The following is a 17,578-nucleotide window of genomic DNA, read 5'->3' on the forward strand; positions in this document are numbered from 1 at the left end:
AGTGGTTAGAGGCAGGTAGCCTAGTGGTTAGAGGCAGGTAGCCTAGTGGTTAGAGGCAGGTAGCCTAGTGGGGCGGCAGGTAGACTAGTGGTTAGAGGCAGGTAGACTAGTAGTTAGAGGCAGGTAGCCTAGTGGTTAGAGGAAGGTAGACTAGTGGTTAGAGGCAGGTAGCCTAGTGGTTAGAGGCAGGTAGCCTAGTGGGGCGGCAGGTAGACTAGTGGGGCAGCAGGTAGCCTAGTGGTTAGAGGCAGGTAGCCTAGTGGTTAGAGGCAGGTAGACTAGTGGTTAGAGGCAGGTAGACTAGTGGTTAGATGCAGGTAGACTAGTGGGGCAGCAGGTAGACTAGTGGTTAGAGGCAGGTAGCCTAGTGGTTAGAGGCAGGTAGCCTAGTGGGGCGGCAGGTAGACTAGTGGGGCAGCAGGTAGACTAGTGGTTAGAGGCAGGTAGCCTAGTGGTTAGAGGCAGGTAGCCTAGTGGGGCGAGGTAGACTAGTGGGGCAGCAGGTAGCCTAGTGGTTAGAGGCAGGTAGACTAGTGGTTAGAGGCAGGTAGCCTAGTGGTTAGAGGCAGGTAGCCTAGTGGGGCGGCAGGTAGACTAGTGGTTAGAGGCAGGTAGACTAGTGGTTAGAGGCAGGTAGACTAGTGGGGCAGGGTAGACTAGTGGTTAGAGGCAGGTAGCCTAGTGGTTAGAGGCAGGTAGCCTAGTGGGGAGGCAGGTAGACTAGTGGTTAGAGGCAGGTAGACTAGTGGTTAGAGGCAGGTAGCCTAGTGGTTAGAGGCAGGTAGCCTAGTGGTTAGAGGCAGGTAGCCTAGTGGTTAGAGGCAGGTAGACTAGTGGTTAGAGGCAGGTAGCCTAGTGGTTAGAGGCAGGTAGCCTAGTGGGGGCGGCAGGTAGACTAGTGGGGCAGCAGGTAGCCTAGTGGTTAGAGGCAGGTAGCCTAGTGGTTAGAGGCAGGTAGCCTAGTGGTTAGAGGCAGGTAGACTAGTGGTTAGAGGCAGGTAGACTAGTGGGGCAGCAGGTAAACTAGTGGTTAGAGGCAGGTAGCCTAGTGGTTAGAGGCAGGTAGCCTAGTGGTTAGAGGCAGGTAGACTAGTGGTTAGAGGCAGGTAGCCTGGTGGTTAGAGGCAGGTAGCCTAGTGGGGCGGCAGGTAGACTAGTGGTTAGGTAGACTAGTGGTTAGGGCAGGTAGCCTAGTGGTTAGAGGCAGGTAGACTAGTGGTTAGAGGCAGGTAGCCTAGTGGTTAGAGGCAGATAGACTAGTGGTTAGAGGCAGGTAGCCTAGTGGTTAGAGGCAGGTAGCCTAGTGGGGCGGCAGGTAGACTAGTGGGGCAGCAGGTAGCCTAGTGGTTAGAGGCAGGTAGCCTAGTGGGGCGGCAGGTAGACTAGTGAGGCAGCAGGTAGACTAGTGGTTAGAGGCAGGTAGCCTAGTGGTTAGAGGCAGGTAGACTAGTGGTTAGAGGCAGGTAGCCTAGTGGTTAGAGGCAGGTAGACTAGTGGTTAGAGGCAGGTAGACTAGTGGTTAGAGGCAGGTAGACTGTGGTTAGAGGGTAGGTAGCCTAGTGGGGCAGGGTAGACTAGTGGGGCAGCAGGTAGACTAGTGGTTAGAGGCATGTAGACTAGTGGTTAGAGGCAGGTAGCCTAGTGGGGCGGCAGGTAGACTAGTGGGGCAGCAGGTAGACTAGTGGTTAGAGGCAGGTAGACTAGTGGTTAGAGGGAGGTAGACTAGTGGGGCGGCAGGTAGACTAGTGGTTAGAGGCAGGTAGACTAGTGGTTAGAGGCAGGTAGACTAGTGGGGCAGCAGGTAGACTAGTGGTTAGAGGCAGGTAGCCTAGTGGTTAGAGGCAGGTAGCCTAGTGGTTAGGCAGGTAGACTAGTGGTTAGAGGCAGGTAGACTAGTGGTTAGAGGCAGGTAGACTAGTGGGGCAGCAGGTAGACTAGTGGTTAGAGGCAGGTAGCCTAGTGGTTAGAGGCAGGCCTAGTGGTTAGGCAGGTAGCCTAGTGGGGCGGCAGGTAGACTAGTGGGGCAGTAGACTAGTGGTTAGAGGCAGGTAGCCTAGTGGTTAGAGGCAGGTAGCCTAGTGGTTAGACTAGTGGGGCAGCAGGTAGACTAGTGGTTAGAGGCAGGTAGCCTAGTGGTTAGAGGCAGGTAGCCTAGTGGGGCGGCAGGTAGACTAGTGGTTAGAGGCAGGTAGACTAGTGGTTAGAGGCAGCTAGCCTAGTGGTTAGAGGCAGGTAGCCTAGTGGTTAGAGGCAGGTAGCCTAGTGGTTAGAGGCAGGTAGACTAGTGGTTAGAGGCAGGTAGCCTAGTGGTTAGAGGCAGGTAGCCTAGTGGGGCGGCAGGGAGACTAGTGGGGCAGCAGGTAGCCTAGTGGTTAGAGGCAGGTAGCCTAGTGGTTAGAGGCAGGTAGCCTAGTGGTTAGAGGCAGGTAGACTAGTGGTTAGAGGCAGGTAGACTAGTGGGGCAGCAGGTAAACTAGTGGTTAGAGGCAGGTAGCCTAGTGGTTAGAGGCAGGTAGCCTAGTGGTTAGAGGCAGGTAGCCTAGTGGTTAGAGGCAGGTAGACTAGTGGTTAGAGGCAGGTAGCCTAGTGGTTAGAGGCAGGTAGCCTAGTGGGGCGGCAGGTAGACTAGTGAGGCAGCAGGTAGACTAGTGGTTAGAGGCAGGTAGCCTAGTGGTTAGAGGCAGGTAGACTAGTGGTTAGAGGCAGGTAGCCTAGTGGTTAGAGGCAGATAGACTAGTGGTTAGAGGCAGGTAGCCTAGTGGTTAGAGGCAGGTAGCCTAGTGGGGCGGCAGGTAGACTAGTGGTTAGGCAGCAGGTAGCCTAGTGGTTAGAGGCAGGTAGCCTAGTGGGGCGGCAGGTAGACTAGTGAGGCAGGTAGGTAGACTAGTGGTTAGAGGCAGGTAGCCTAGTGGTTAGAGGCAGGTAGACTAGTGGTTAGAGGCAGGTAGCCTAGTGGTTAGAGGCAGGTAGACTAGTGGTTAGAGGCAGGTAGACTAGTGGTTAGAGGCAGGTAGACTAGTGGTTAGAGGCAGGTAGACTAGTGGTTAGAGGCAGGTAGCCTAGTGGGGCAGCAGGTAGACTAGTGGGGCAGCAGGTAGACTAGTGGTTAGAGGCATGTAGACTAGTGGTTAGAGGCAGGTAGCCTAGTGGGGCGGCAGGTAGAGTGGTAGTGGGGCAGGTAGACTAGTGGTTAGAGGCAGGTAGACTAGTGGTTAGAGGGAGGTAGACTAGTGGGGCGGCAGGTAGACTAGTGGTTAGAGGCAGGTAGACTAGTGGTTAGAGGCAGGTAGACTAGTGGGGCAGCAGGTAGACTAGTGGTTAGAGTCAGGTAGCCTAGTGGTTAGAGGCAGGTAGCCTAGTGGTTAGAGGCAGGTAGCCTAGTGGTTAGAGGCAGGTAGCCTAGTGGGGCGGCAGGTAGACTAGTGGGGCAGCAGGTAGACTAGTGGTTAGAGGCAGGTAGACTAGTGGTTAGAGGCAGGTAGCCTAGTGGTTAGAGGAAGGTAGACTAGTGGTTAGAGGCAGGTAGCCTAGTGGGGCGGCAGGTAGACTAGTGGGGCAGCAGGTAGACTAGTGGTTAGAGGCAGGTAGACTAGTGGTTAGAGGCAGGTAGCCTAGTGGTTAGAGGCAGGTAGACTAGTGGTTAGAGGCAGGTAGCCTAGTGGTTAGAGGCAGGTAGCCTAGTGGGGCGGCAGGTAGACTAGTGGGGCAGCAGGTAGACTAGTGGTTAGAGGCAGGTAGCCTAGTGGTTAGAGGCAGGTAGCCTAGTGGTTAGAGGCAGGTAGCCTAGTGGGGCGGCAGGTAGACTAGTGGGGCAGCAGGTAGACTAGTGGTTAGAGGCAGGTAGACTAGTGGTTAGAGGCAGGTAGCCTAGTGGTTAGCGGCAGGTAGACTAGTGGTTAGAGGCAGGTAGCCTAGTGGTTAGAGGCAGGTAGCCTAGTGGTTAGAGGCAGGTAGCCTAGTGGGGCGGCAGGTAGACTAGTGGTTAGAGGCAGGTAGACTAGTAGTTAGAGGCAGGTAGCCTAGTGGTTAGAGGAAGGTAGACTAGTGGTTAGAGGCAGGTAGCCTAGTGGTTAGAGGCAGGTAGCCTAGTGGGGCGGCAGGTAGACTAGTGGGGCAGCAGGTAGCCTAGTGGTTAGAGGCAGGTAGCCTAGTGGTTAGAGGCAGGTAGACTAGTGGTTAGAGGCAGGTAGACTAGTGGTTAGATGCAGGTAGACTAGTGGGGCAGCAGGTAGACTAGTGGTTAGAGGCAGGTAGCCTAGTGGTTAGAGGCAGGTAGCCTAGTGGGGCGGCAGGTAGACTAGTGGGGCAGCAGGTAGACTAGTGGTTAGAGGCAGGTAGCCTAGTGGTTAGAGGCAGGTAGCCTAGTGGGGGCGGCAGGTAGACTAGTGGGGCAGCAGGTAGCCTAGTGGTTAGAGGCAGGTAGACTAGTGGTTAGAGGCAGGTAGCCTAGTGGTTAGAGGCAAGCAGGCAGTAGCCTAGTGGGGCGGCAGGTAGACTAGTGGTTAGAGGCAGGTAGACTAGTGGTTAGAGGCAGGTAGACTAGTGGTTAGAGGTAGAGACTAGTGGTTAGAGGCAGGTAGCCTAGTGGTTAGAGGCAGGTAGCCTAGTGGGGGCGGCAGGTAGACTAGTGGTTAGAGGCAGGTAGACTAGTGGTTAGAGGCAGCTAGCCTAGTGGTTAGAGGCAGGTAGCCTAGTGGTTAGAGGCAGGTAGCCTAGTGGTTAGAGGCAGGTAGACTAGTGGTTAGAGGCAGGTAGCCTAGTGGTTAGAGGCAGGTAGCCTAGTGGGGCGGCAGGGAGACTAGTGGGGGCAGGTAGCCTAGTGGTTAGAGGCAGGTAGCCTAGTGGTTAGAGGCAGGTAGCCTAGTGGTTAGAGGCAGGTAGACTAGTGGTTAGAGGCAGGTAGACTAGGTAGCAGGTAAACTAGTGGTTAGAGGCAGGTAGCCTAGTGGTTAGAGGCAGGTAGCCTAGTGGTTAGAGGCAGGTAGACTAGTGGTTAGAGGCAGGTAGCCTGGTGGTTAGAGGCAGGTAGCCTAGTGGGGCGGCAGGTAGACTAGTGAGGCAGCAGGTAGACTAGTGGTTAGAGGCAGGTAGCCTAGTGGTTAGAGGCAGGTAGACTAGTGGTTAGAGGCAGGTAGCCTAGTGGTTAGAGGCAGATAGACTAGTGGTTAGAGGCAGGTAGCCTAGTGGTTAGAGGCAGGTAGCCTAGTGGGGCGGCAGGTAGACTAGTGGGGCAGCAGGTAGCCTAGTGGTTAGAGGCAGGTAGCCTAGTGGTTAGAGGCAGGTAGACTAGTGAGGCAGCAGGTAGACTAGTGGTTAGAGGCAGGTAGCCTAGTGGTTAGAGGCAGGTAGACTAGTGGTTAGAGGCAGGTAGCCTAGTGGTTAGAGGCAGGTAGACTAGTGGTTAGAGGCAGGTAGACTAGTGGTTAGAGGCAGGTAGACTAGTGGTTAGAGGCAGGTAGCCTAGTGGGGCAGCAGGTAGACTAGTGGGGCAGCAGGTAGACTAGTGGTTAGAGGCAGGTAGACTAGTGGTTAGAGGCAGGTAGCCTAGTGGGGCGGCAGGTAGACTAGTGGGGCGGCAGGTAGACTAGTGGTTAGAGGCAGGTAGACTAGTGGTTAGAGGGAGGTAGACTAGTGGGGCGGCAGGTAGACTAGTGGTTAGAGGCAGGTAGACTAGTGGTTAGAGGCAGGTAGACTAGTGGGGCAGCAGGTAGACTAGTGGTTAGAGTCAGGTAGCCTAGTGGTTAGAGGCAGGTAGCCTAGTGGGGCGGCAGGTAGACTAGTGGTTAGAGGCAGGTAGACTAGTGGTTAGAGGCAGGTAGACTAGTGGGGCAGCAGGTAGACTAGTGGTTAGAGGCAGGTAGCCTAGTGGTTAGAGGCAGGTAGCCTAGTGGGGCGGCAGGTAGACTAGTGGGGCAGCAGGTAGACTAGTGGTTAGAGGCAGGTAGCCTAGTGGTTAGAGGCAGGTAGCCTAGTGGGGCGGCAGGTAGACTAGTGGGGCAGCAGGTAGACTAGTGGTTAGAGGCAGGTAGCCTAGTGGTTAGAGGCAGGTAGCCTAGTGGGGCGGCAGGTAGACTAGTGGTTAGAGGCAGGTAGACTAGTGGTTAGAGGCAGCTAGCCTAGTGGTTAGAGGCAGGTAGCCTAGTGGTTAGAGGCAGGTAGCCTAGTGGTTAGAGGCAGGTAGACTAGTGGTTAGAGGCAGGTAGCCTAGTGGTTAGAGGCAGGTAGCCTAGTGGGGCGGCAGGGAGACTAGTGGGGCAGCAGGTAGCCTAGTGGTTAGAGGCAGGTAGCCTAGTGGTTAGAGGCAGGTAGCCTAGTGGTTAGAGGCAGGTAGACTAGTGGTTAGAGGCAGGTAGACTAGTGGGGCAGCAGGTAAACTAGTGGTTAGAGGCAGGTAGCCTAGTGGTTAGAGGCAGGTAGCCTAGTGGTTAGAGGCAGGTAGCCTAGTGGTTAGAGGCAGGTAGACTAGTGGTTAGAGGCAGGTAGCCTAGTGGTTAGAGGCAGGTAGCCTAGTGGGGCGGCAGGTAGACTAGTGAGGCAGCAGGTAGACTAGTGGTTAGAGGCAGGTAGCCTAGTGGTTAGAGGCAGGTAGACTAGTGGTTAGAGGCAGGTAGCCTAGTGGTTAGAGGCAGATAGACTAGTGGTTAGAGGCAGGTAGCCTAGTGGTTAGAGGCAGGTAGCCTAGTGGGGCGGCAGGTAGACTAGTGGGGCAGGGTAGCCTAGTGGTTAGAGGCAGGTAGCCTAGTGGGGCGGCAGGTAGACTAGTGAGGCAGCAGGTAGACTAGTGGTTAGAGGCAGGTAGCCTAGTGGTTAGAGGCAGGTAGACTAGTGGTTAGAGGCAGGTAGCCTAGTGGTTAGAGGCAGGTAGACTAGTGGTTAGAGGCAGGTAGACTAGTGGTTAGAGGCAGGTAGACTAGTGGTTAGAGGCAGGTAGACTAGTGGTTAGAGGCAGGTAGCCTAGTGGGGCAGCAGGTAGACTAGTGGGGCAGCAGGTAGACTAGTGGTTAGAGGCATGTAGACTAGTGGTTAGAGGCAGGTAGCCTAGTGGGGCGGCAGGTAGACTAGTGGGGCGGCAGGTAGACTAGTGGTTAGAGGCAGGTAGACTAGTGGTTAGAGGGAGGTAGACTAGTGGGGCGGCAGGTAGACTAGTGGTTAGAGGCAGGTAGACTAGTGGTTAGAGGCAGGTAGACTAGTGGGGCAGCAGGTAGACTAGTGGTTAGAGTCAGGTAGCCTAGTGGTTAGAGGCAGGTAGCCTAGTGGTTAGAGGCAGGTAGCCTAGTGGTTAGAGGCAGGTAGCCTAGTGGGGCGGCAGGTAGACTAGTGGGGCAGCAGGTAGACTAGTGGTTAGAGGCAGGTAGACTAGTAGTTAGAGGCAGGTAGCCTAGTGGTTAGAGGAAGGTAGACTAGTGGTTAGAGGCAGGTAGCCTAGTGGGGCGGCAGGTAGACTAGTGGGGCGGCAGGTAGACTAGTGGTTAGAGGCAGGTAGACTAGTGGTTAGAGGCAGGTAGCCTAGTGGTTAGAGGCAGGTAGACTAGTGGTTAGAGGCAGGTAGCCTAGTGGTTAGTAGCCTAGTGGGGCGGCAGGTAGACTAGTGGGGCAGCAGGTAGACTAGTGGTTAGAGGCAGGTAGCCTAGTGGTTAGAGGCAGGTAGCCTAGTGGTTAGAGGCAGGTAGCCTAGTGGGGCGGCAGGTAGACTAGTGGGGCAGCAGGTAGACTAGTGGTTAGAGGCAGGTAGACTAGTGGTTAGAGGCAGGTAGCCTAGTGGTTAGCGGCAGGTAGACTAGTGGTTAGAGGCAGGTAGCCTAGTGGTTAGAGGCAGGTAGCCTAGTGGTTAGAGGCAGGTAGCCTAGTGGGGCGGCAGGTAGACTAGTGGTTAGAGGCAGGTAGACTAGTAGTTAGAGGCAGGTAGCCTAGTGGTTAGAGGAAGGTAGACTAGTGGTTAGAGGCAGGTAGCCTAGTGGTTAGAGGCAGGTAGCCTAGTGGGGCGGCAGGTAGACTAGTGGGGCAGCAGGTAGCCTAGTGGTTAGAGGCAGGTAGCCTAGTGGTTAGAGGCAGGTAGCCTAGTGGGGCGGCAGGTAGACTAGTGGGGGCAGCAGGTAGACTAGTGGTTAGAGGCAGGTAGCCTAGTGGTTAGAGGCAGGTAGCCTAGTGGGGCGGCAGGTAGACTAGTGGTTAGAGGCAGGTAGACTAGTGGTTAGAGGCAGCTAGCCTAGTGGTTAGAGGCAGGTAGCCTAGTGGTTAGAGGCAGGTAGCCTAGTGGTTAGAGGCAGGTAGACTAGTGGTTAGAGGCAGGTAGCCTAGTGGTTAGAGGCAGGTAGCCTAGTGGGGTAGCAGGGTTAGACTAGTGGGGCAGGTAGGTAGCCTAGTGGTTAGAGGCAGGTAGCCTAGTGGTTAGAGGCAGGTAGCCTAGTGGTTAGAGGCAGGTAGACTAGTGGTTAGAGGCAGGTAGACTAGTGGGGCAGCAGGTAGACTAGTGGTTAGAGGCAGGTAGCCTAGTGGTTAGAGGCAGGTAGCCTAGTGGTTAGAGGCAGGTAGACTAGTGGTTAGAGGCAGGTAGCCTGGTGGTTAGAGGCAGGTAGCCTAGTGGGGCGGCAGGTAGACTAGTGAGGCAGCAGGTAGACTAGTGGTTAGAGGCAGGTAGCCTAGTGGTTAGAGGCAGGTAGACTAGTGGTTAGAGGCAGGTAGCCTAGTGGTTAGAGGCAGATAGACTAGTGGTTAGAGGCAGGTAGCCTAGTGGTTAGAGGCAGGTAGCCTAGTGGGGGCGGCAGGTAGACTAGTGGGGCAGCAGGTAGCCTAGTGGTTAGAGGCAGGTAGCCTAGTGGGGCGGTGGTAGACTAGTGAGGCAGCAGGTAGACTAGTGGTTAGAGGCAGGTAGCCTAGTGGTTAGAGGCAGGTAGACTAGTGGTTAGAGGCAGGTAGCCTAGTGGTTAGAGGCAGGTAGACTAGTGGTTAGAGGCAGGTAGACTAGTGGTTAGAGGCAGGTAGACTAGTGGTTAGAGGCAGGTAGACTAGTGGTTAGAGGCAGGTAGCCTAGTGGGGCAGCAGGTAGACTAGTGGGGCAGCAGGTAGACTAGTGGTTAGAGGCAGGTAGACTAGTGGTTAGAGGCAGGTAGCCTAGTGGGGCGGCAGGTAGACTAGTGGTTAGAGGCAGGTAGACTAGTGGTTAGAGGCAGGTAGACTAGTGGTTAGAGGGAGGTAGACTAGTGGGGCGGCAGACTAGTGGTTAGAGGCAGGTAGACTAGTGGTTAGAGGCAGGTAGACTAGTGGGGCAGCAGGTAGACTAGTGGTTAGAGGCAGGTAGCCTAGTGGTTAGAGGCAGGTAGCCTAGTGGTTAGAGGCAGGTAGACTAGTGGTTAGAGGCAGGTAGACTAGTGGTTAGAGGCAGGTAGACTAGTGGGGCAGCAGGTAGACTAGTGGTTAGAGGCAGGTAGCCTAGTGGTTAGAGGCAGGTAGCCTAGTGGGGGCAGGCAGGTAGACTAGTGGGGCAGCAGGTAGACTAGTGGTTAGAGGCAGGTAGCCTAGTGGTTAGAGGCAGGTAGCCTAGTGGGGCGGCAGGTAGACTAGTGGTTAGAGGCAGGTAGACTAGTGGTTAGAGGCAGGTAGCCTAGTGGTTAGAGGCAGGTAGCCTAGTGGGGCGGCAGGTAGACTAGTGGTTAGAGGCAGGTAGACTAGTGGTTAGAGGCAGGTAGCCTAGTGGTTAGAGGCAGGTAGCCTAGTGGTTAGAGGCAGGTAGCCTAGTGGTTAGAGGCAGGTAGACTAGTGGTTAGAGGCAGGTAGCCTAGTGGTTAGAGGCAGGTAGCCTAGTGGGGCGGCAGGGAGACTAGTGGGGCAGCAGGTAGCCTAGTGGTTAGAGGCAGGTAGCCTAGTGGTTAGAGGCAGGTAGCCTAGTGGTTAGAGGCAGGTAGACTAGTGGTTAGAGGCAGGTAGACTAGTGGGGCAGCAGGTAAACTAGTGGTTAGAGGCAGGTAGACCTAGTGGTTAGAGGCAGGTAGCCTAGTGGTTAGAGGCAGGTAGCCTAGTGGTTAGAGGCAGGTAGACTAGTGGTTAGAGGCAGGTAGCCTAGTGGTTAGAGGCAGGTAGCCTAGTGGGGCGCAGGTAGACTAGTGAGGCAGCAGGTAGACTAGTGGTTAGAGGCAGGTAGCCTAGTGGTTAGAGGCAGGTAGACTAGTGGTTAGAGGCAGGTAGCCTAGTGGTTAGAGGCAGATAGACTAGTGGTTAGAGGCAGGTAGCCTAGTGGTTAGAGGCAGGTAGCCTAGTGGGGCGGCAGGTAGACTAGTGGGGCAGCAGGTAGCCTAGTGGTTAGAGGCAGGTAGCCTAGTGGGGCGGCAGGTAGACTAGTGAGGCAGCAGGTAGACTAGTGGTTAGAGGCAGGTAGCCTAGTGGTTAGAGGCAGGTAGACTAGTGGTTAGAGGCAGGTAGCCTAGTGGTTAGAGGCAGGTAGACTAGTGGTTAGAGGCAGGTAGACTAGTGGTTAGAGGCAGGTAGACTAGTGGTTAGAGGCAGGTAGACTAGTGGTTAGAGGCAGGTAGCCTAGTGGGGCAGCAGGTAGACTAGTGGGGCAGCAGGTAGACTAGTGGTTAGAGGCAGGTAGACTAGTGGTTAGAGGCAGGTAGCCTAGTGGGGCGGCAGGTAGACTAGTGGGGCGGCAGGTAGACTAGTGGTTAGAGGCAGGTAGACTAGTGGTTAGAGGGAGGTAGACTAGTGGGGCGGCAGGTAGACTAGTGGTTAGAGGCAGGTAGACTAGTGGTTAGAGGCAGGTAGACTAGTGGGGCAGCAGGTAGACTAGTGGTTAGAGTCAGGTAGCCTAGTGGTTAGAGGCAGGTAGCCTAGTGGTTAGAGGCAGGTAGCCTAGTGGTTAGAGGCAGGTAGCCTGTGGGGCGGCAGGTAGACTAGTGGGGCAGCAGGTAGACTAGTGGTTAGAGGCAGGTAGACTAGTAGTTAGAGGCAGGTAGCCTAGTGGTTAGAGGAAGGTAGACTAGTGGTTAGAGGCAGGTAGCCTAGTGGGGCGGCAGGTAGACTAGTGGGGCAGCAGGTAGACTAGTGGTTAGAGGCAGGTAGACTAGTGGTTAGAGGCAGGTAGCCTAGTGGTTAGAGGCAGGTAGACTAGTGGTTAGAGGCAGGTAGCCTAGTGGTTAGAGGCAGGTAGCCTAGTGGGGCGGCAGGTAGACTAGTGGGGCAGCAGGTAGACTAGTGGTTAGAGGCAGGTAGCCTAGTGGTTAGAGGCAGGTAGCCTAGTGGTTAGAGGCAGGTAGCCTAGTGGGGCGGCAGGTGACTAGTGGGGAGGCAGGTAGACTAGTGGTTAGAGGCAGGTAGACTAGTGGTTAGAGGCAGGTAGCCTAGTGGTTAGCGGCAGGTAGACTAGTGGTTAGAGGCAGGTAGCCTAGTGGTTAGAGGCAGGTAGCCTAGTGGTTAGAGGCAGGTAGCCTAGTGGGGCGGCAGGTAGACTAGTGGTTAGAGGCAGGTAGACTAGTGGTTAGAGGCAGGTAGCCTAGTGGTTAGAGGAAGGTAGACTAGTGGTTAGAGGCAGGTAGCCTAGTGGTTAGAGGCAGGTAGCCTAGTGGGGCGGCAGGTAGACTAGTGGGGCAGCAGGTAGCCTAGTGGTTAGAGGCAGGTAGCCTAGTGGTTAGAGGCAGGTAGACTAGTGGTTAGAGGCAGGTAGACTAGTGGTTAGATGCAGGTAGACTAGTGGGGCAGCAGGTAGACTAGTGGTTAGAGGCAGGTAGCCTAGTGGTTAGAGGCAGGTAGCCTAGTGGGGCGGCAGGTAGACTAGTGAGGCAGCAGGTAGACTAGTGGTTAGAGGCAGGTAGACTTGTGGTTAGAGGCAGGTAGACTAGTGGTTAGAGGCAGGTAGACTAGTGGTTAGAGGCAGGTAGACTAGTGGTTAGAGGCAGGTAGACTAGTGGTTAGAGGCAGGTAGCCTAGTGGTTAGAGGCAGGTAGCCTAGTGGTTAGAGGCAGGTAGACTAGTGGTTAGAGGCAGGTAGCCTAGTGGGGGTTAGGCAGGTAGACTAGTGGGGCAGCAGGTAGACTAGTGGTTAGAGGCAGGTAGCCTAGTGGTTAGAGGCAGGTAGCCTAGTGGTTAGAGGCAGGTAGCCTAGTGGGGCGGCAGGTAGACTAGTGGGGCAGCAGGTAGACTCGTGGTTAGAGGCAGGTAGACTAGTGGTTAGAGGCAGGTAGCCTAGTGGTTAGAGGCAGGTAGACTAGTGGTTAGAGGCAGGTAGCCTAGTGGTTAGAGGCAGGTAGCCTACTGGTTAGAGGCAGGTAGCCTAGTGGGGCGGCAGGTAGACTAGTGGTTAGAGGCAGGTAGACTAGTAGTTAGAGGCAGGTAGCCTAGTGGTTAGAGGAAGGTAGACTAGTGGTTAGAGGCAGGTAGCCTAGTGGTTAGAGGCAGGTAGCCTAGTGGGGCGGCAGGTAGACTAGTGTGGCAGCAGGTAGCCTAGTGGTTAGAGGCAGGTAGCCTAGTGGTTAGAGGCAGGTAGACTAGTGGTTAGAGGCAGGTAGACTAGTGGTTAGATGCAGGTAGACTAGTGGGGCAGGCAGGTAGACTAGTGGTTAGAGGCAGGTAGCCTAGTGGTTAGAGGCAGGTAGCCTAGTGGTTAGAGGCAGGTAGACTAGTGGGGCAGCAGGTAGACTAGTGGTTAGAGTAGACTAGTGGTTAGAGGCAGGTAGCCTAGTGGTTAGAGGCAGGTAGACTAGTGGTTAGAGGCAGGTAGCCTAGTGGTTAGAGGCAGGTAGCCTAGTGGTTAGAGGCAGGTAGCCTAGTGGGGCGGCAGGTAGACTAGTGGTTAGAGGCAGGTAGACTAGTGGTTAGAGGCAGGTAGCCTAGTGGTTAGAGGCAGGTAGACTAGTGGTTAGAGGCAGGTAGCCTAGTGGTTAGAGGCAGGTAGCCTAGTGGTTAGAGGCAGGTAGCCTAGTGGGGCGGCAGGTAGACTAGTGGTTAGAGGCAGGTAGACTAGTAGTTAGAGGCAGGTAGCCTAGTGGTTAGAGGAAGGTAGACTAGTGGTTAGAGGCAGGTAGCCTAGTGGTTAGAGGCAGGTAGCCTAGTGGGGCGGCAGGTAGACTAGTGGGGCAGCAGGTAGACTAGTGGTTAGAGGCAGGTAGACTAGTGGTTAGAGGCAGGTAGCCTAGTGGTTAGCGGCAGGTAGACTAGTGGTTAGAGGCAGGTAGCCTAGTGGTTAGAGGCAGGTAGCCTAGTGGTTAGAGGCAGGTAGCCTAGTGGGGCGGCAGGTAGACTAGTGGTTAGAGGCAGGTAGACTAGTGGTTAGAGGCAGGTAGCCTAGTGGTTAGAGGAGGTAGACTAGTGGTTAGAGGCAGGTAGCCTAGTGGTTAGAGGCAGGTAGCCTAGTGGGGCGGCAGGTAGACTAGTGGGGCAGCAGGTAGCCTAGTGGTTAGAGGCAGGTAGCCTAGTGGTTAGAGGCAGGTAGACTAGTGGTTAGAGGCAGGTAGACTAGTGGTTAGATGCAGGTAGACTAGTGGTTAGCAGCAGGTAGACTAGTGGTTAGAGGCAGGTAGCCTAGTGGTTAGAGGCAGGTAGCCTAGTGGGGCGGCAGGTAGACTAGTGAGGCAGCAGGTAGACTAGTGGTTAGAGGCAGGTAGACTTGTGGTTAGAGGCAGGTAGACTAGTGGTTAGAGGCAGGTAGACTAGTGGTTAGAGGCAGGTAGACTAGTGGTTAGAGGCAGGTAGACTAGTGGTTAGAGGCAGGTAGCCTAGTGGTTAGAGGCAGGTAGCCTAGTGGTTAGAGGCAGGTAGACTAGTGGTTAGAGGCAGGTAGCCTAGTGGTTAGAGGCAGGTAGACTAGTGGGGCAGCAGGTAGACTAGTGGTTAGAGACAGGTAGACTAGTGGTTAGAGGCAGGTAGCCTAGTGGTTAGAGGCAGGTAGACTAGTGGTTAGAGGCAGGTAGCCTAGTGGTTAGAGCAGGTAGCCTACTGGTTAGAGGCAGGTAGCCTAGTGGGGGCGGCAGGTAGACTAGTGGTTAGAGGCAGGTAGACTAGTGGTTAGAGGCAGGTAGCCTAGTGGTTAGAGGAAGGTAGACTAGTGGTTAGAGGCAGGTAGCCTAGTGGTTAGAGGCAGGTAGCCTAGTGGGGTTAGTGGGCAGCAGGTAGCCTAGTGGTTAGAGGCAGGTAGCCTAGTGGTTAGAGGCAGGTAGACTAGTGGTTAGAGGCAGGTAGACTAGTGGTTAGATGCAGGTAGACTAGTGGTGGGCAGCAGGTAGACTAGTGGTTAGAGGCAGGTAGCCTAGTGGTTAGAGGCAGGTAGCCTAGTGGGGCGGCAGGTAGACTAGTGGGGCAGCAGGTAGACTAGTGGTTAGAGGCAGGTAGACTAGTGGTTAGAGGCAGGTAGCCTAGTGGTTAGAGGCAGGTAGACTAGTGGTTAGAGGCAGGTAGCCTAGTGGTTAGAGGCAGGTAGCCTAGTGGTTAGAGGCAGGTAGCCTAGTGGGGCGGCAGGTAGACTAGTGGTTAGAGGCAGGTAGACTAGTGGTTAGAGGCAGGTAGCCTAGTGGTTAGAGGAAGGTAGACTAGTGGTTAGAGGCAGGTAGCCTAGTGGTTAGAGGCAGGTAGCCTAGTGGGGCGGCAGGTAGACTAGTGGGGCAGCAGGTAGCCTAGTGGTTAGAGGCAGGTAGCCTAGTGGTTAGAGGCAGGTAGACTAGTGGTTAGAGGCAGGTAGACTAGTGGTTAGATGCAGGTAGACTAGTGGGGCAGCAGGTAGACTAGTGGTTAGAGGCAGGTAGCCTAGTGGTTAGAGGCAGGTAGCCTAGTGGTTAGCGGCAGGTAGACTAGTGGGCAGCAGGTAGACTAGTGGTTAGAGGCAGGTAGACTTGTGGTTAGAGGCAGGTAGACTAGTGGTTAGAGGCAGGTAGACTAGTGGTTAGAGGCAGGTAGACTAGTGGTTAGAGGCAGGTAGACTAGTGGTTAGAGGCAGGTAGCCTAGTGGTTAGAGGCAGGTAGCCTACTGGTTAGAGGCAGGTAGCCTAGTGGGGCGGCAGGTAGACTAGTGGTTAGAGGCAGGTAGACTAGTAGTTAGAGGCAGGTAGCCTAGTGGTTAGAGGAAGGTAGACTAGTGGTTAGAGGCAGGTAGCCTAGTGGTTAGAGGCAGGTAGCCTAGTGGGGCGGCAGGTAGACTAGTGTGGCAGCAGGTAGCCTAGTGGTTAGAGGCAGGTAGCCTAGTGGTTAGAGGCAGGTAGACTAGTGGTTAGAGGCAGGTAGACTAGTGGTTAGATGCAGGTAGACTAGTGGGGCAGCAGGTAGACTAGTGGTTAGAGGCAGGTAGCCTAGTGGTTAGAGGCAGGTAGCCTAGTGGGGTGGCAGGTAGACTAGTGGTTAGAGGCAGGTAGACTAGTGGTTAGAGGCAGGTAGCCTAGTGGTTAGAGGCAGGTAGACTAGTGGTTAGAGGCAGGTAGCCTAGTGGTTAGAGGCAGGTAGCCTAGTGGTTAGAGGCAGGTAGCCTAGTGGGGCGGCAGGTAGACTAGTGGTTAGAGGCAGGTAGACTAGTGGTTAGAGGCAGGTAGCCTAGTGGTTAGAGGAAGGTAGACTAGTGGTTAGAGGCAGGTAGCCTAGTGGTTAGAGGCAGGTAGCCTAGTGGGGCGGCAGGTAGACTAGTGGGGCAGCAGGTAGCCTAGTGGTTAGAGGCAGGTAGCCTAGTGGTTAGAGGCAGGTAGACTAGTGGTTAGAGGCAGGTAGACTAGTGGTTAGAGCAGGTAGACTAGTGGGGCAGCAGGTAGACTAGTGGTTAGAGGCAGGTAGCCTAGTGGTTAGAGGCAGGTAGCCTAGTGGGGCGGCAGGTAGACTAGTGAGGCAGCAGGTAGACTAGCCTAGTGGTTAGAGACAGGTAGCCTAGTGGTTAGAGGCAGGTAGACTAGTGGTTAGAGGCAGGTAGCCTAGTGGTTAGAGGCAGGTAGACTAGTGGTTAGAGGCAGGTAGCCTAGTGCGGCAGCAGGTAGACTAGTGGTTAGAGGCAGGTAGACTAGTGGTTAGAGCGTTGGGCCAGTAACCGAAAGGTTGCTGGGGTGAATCCCCAAGTTGACAAGGTAAAAATCTGTCGTTCTGCCCCCTGAACAAGGCAGTTAACCCACTGTTCCTAGACCAGTTAACACACTGTTCCTAGACCAGGTTAACCCACTGTTCCTAGACCAGGTTAACCCACTGTTCCTAGACCAGGTTAACCCACTGTTCCTAGACCAGGTTAACCCACTGTTCCTAGACCAGGTTAACCCACTGTTCCTAGACCAGTTAACCCACTGTTCCTAGACCAGTTAACCCACTGTTCCTAGACCAGTTAACCCACTGTTCCTAGACCAGTTAACCCACTGTTCCTAGACCAGTTAACCCACTGTTCCTAGACCAGTTAACCCACTGTTCCTAGGCTGTCATTGTAAATAAGAATTTGTTCTTAATGACTAAAAACTAAAAACATGATGACCATCGTGACTGCCAGTCTGTTCATGTTGTCATGTCATCTCCCTGTCAGTTATTATTCAAAACATATTGCGCTTGAAAATAACAGCAATGGAGGTTGGCAAGAGCTCAAACTGATCTGGGACCAGTCTATCAGTGGTCCACATACCCTGTGAGAGGCCTCCTGAGACAGCACGTCATACTTCTCTCTGAACAGCAGGTGGCGCTCTTCAGGAGGAGCAGCATCCCGACCCGTACAGCCCGCATCACTCACCCGGTACAGAGGGTAATGCTGAGGGAGAAACAGACAGGAAAAGCTGTGGAATACCTGGCTTTCCAACAGGTACATGAAATAGTACAGAAAAACACAAAAGACGACGTCACAAGTTCCAGATACATTTGAAAATTAGAAACAACTGCAGCGTCTTGAAAGCAGGGCACTAACTCTCCTCGCTTTATCTCTTGAAGCATGAAGGGGCATTAACATGTAACAGTGTAGTGGTTGTTACTATGTAACAGGGGTTATCACTATGTAACAGTGTAGTGGTTGTTACTATGTAACAGGGGTTATTACTATGTAACAGTGTAGTGGTTGTTACTATATAACAGTGTAGTGTTGTTACTATATAACAGTGTAGTGGCTGTTACTATGTAACAGTGTAGTGGTTGTTACTATGTAACAGTGTAGGGTTGTTACTATATAACAGTGTAGTGGTTGTTACTATATAACAGTGTAGTGGTTGTTACTATGTAACAGTGGTGGTTACTATGTAACAGTGTAGTGGTTGTTACTATGTAACAGTGTAGTGGTTGTTACTATATAACAGTGTAGTGGTTGTTACTATATAACAGTGTAGTGGTTGTTACTATGTAACAGTGTAGTGGTTGTTACTATGTAACAGTGTAGTGGTTGTTACTATGTAACAGTGTAGTGGTTGTTACTATATAACAGTGTAGTGGTTGTTACTATGTAACAGTGTAGTGGTTGTTACTATGTAACAGTGTAACAGTGTAGTGGTTGTTACTATATAACAGTGTAGTGGTTGTTACTATGTAACAGTGTAGTGGTTGTTACTATGTAACAGTGTAGTGGTTGTTACTATATAACAGTGTAGTGGTTGTTACTATGTAACAGTGTAGTGGTTGTTACTATGTAACAGTGTAGTGGTTGTTACTATGTAACAGGGGT

At 53.7% G+C, this 17,578-nt stretch overlaps 1 protein-coding gene across 1 annotated transcript in view; it reads right to left on the reverse strand.

The window, feature by feature from the left end:
• Window positions 1-17,578, reverse strand: part of LOC121847639 (metallophosphoesterase 1-like) — a 65,151-nt gene that overhangs the window by 25,873 nt on the left and 21,700 nt on the right. Inside the window, exon 7 of the mRNA XM_042329565.1 lies at window positions 16,559-16,681. Coding sequence (XP_042185499.1) covers window positions 16,559-16,681 — 123 coding nt within the window. The remainder of the gene's footprint in view (window positions 1-16,558; window positions 16,682-17,578) is intronic.

Source organism: Oncorhynchus tshawytscha, linkage group LG10, assembly GCF_018296145.1.
Source record: "Oncorhynchus tshawytscha isolate Ot180627B linkage group LG10, Otsh_v2.0, whole genome shotgun sequence".
Lineage (NCBI taxonomy): Eukaryota > Metazoa > Chordata > Actinopteri > Salmoniformes > Salmonidae > Oncorhynchus > Oncorhynchus tshawytscha.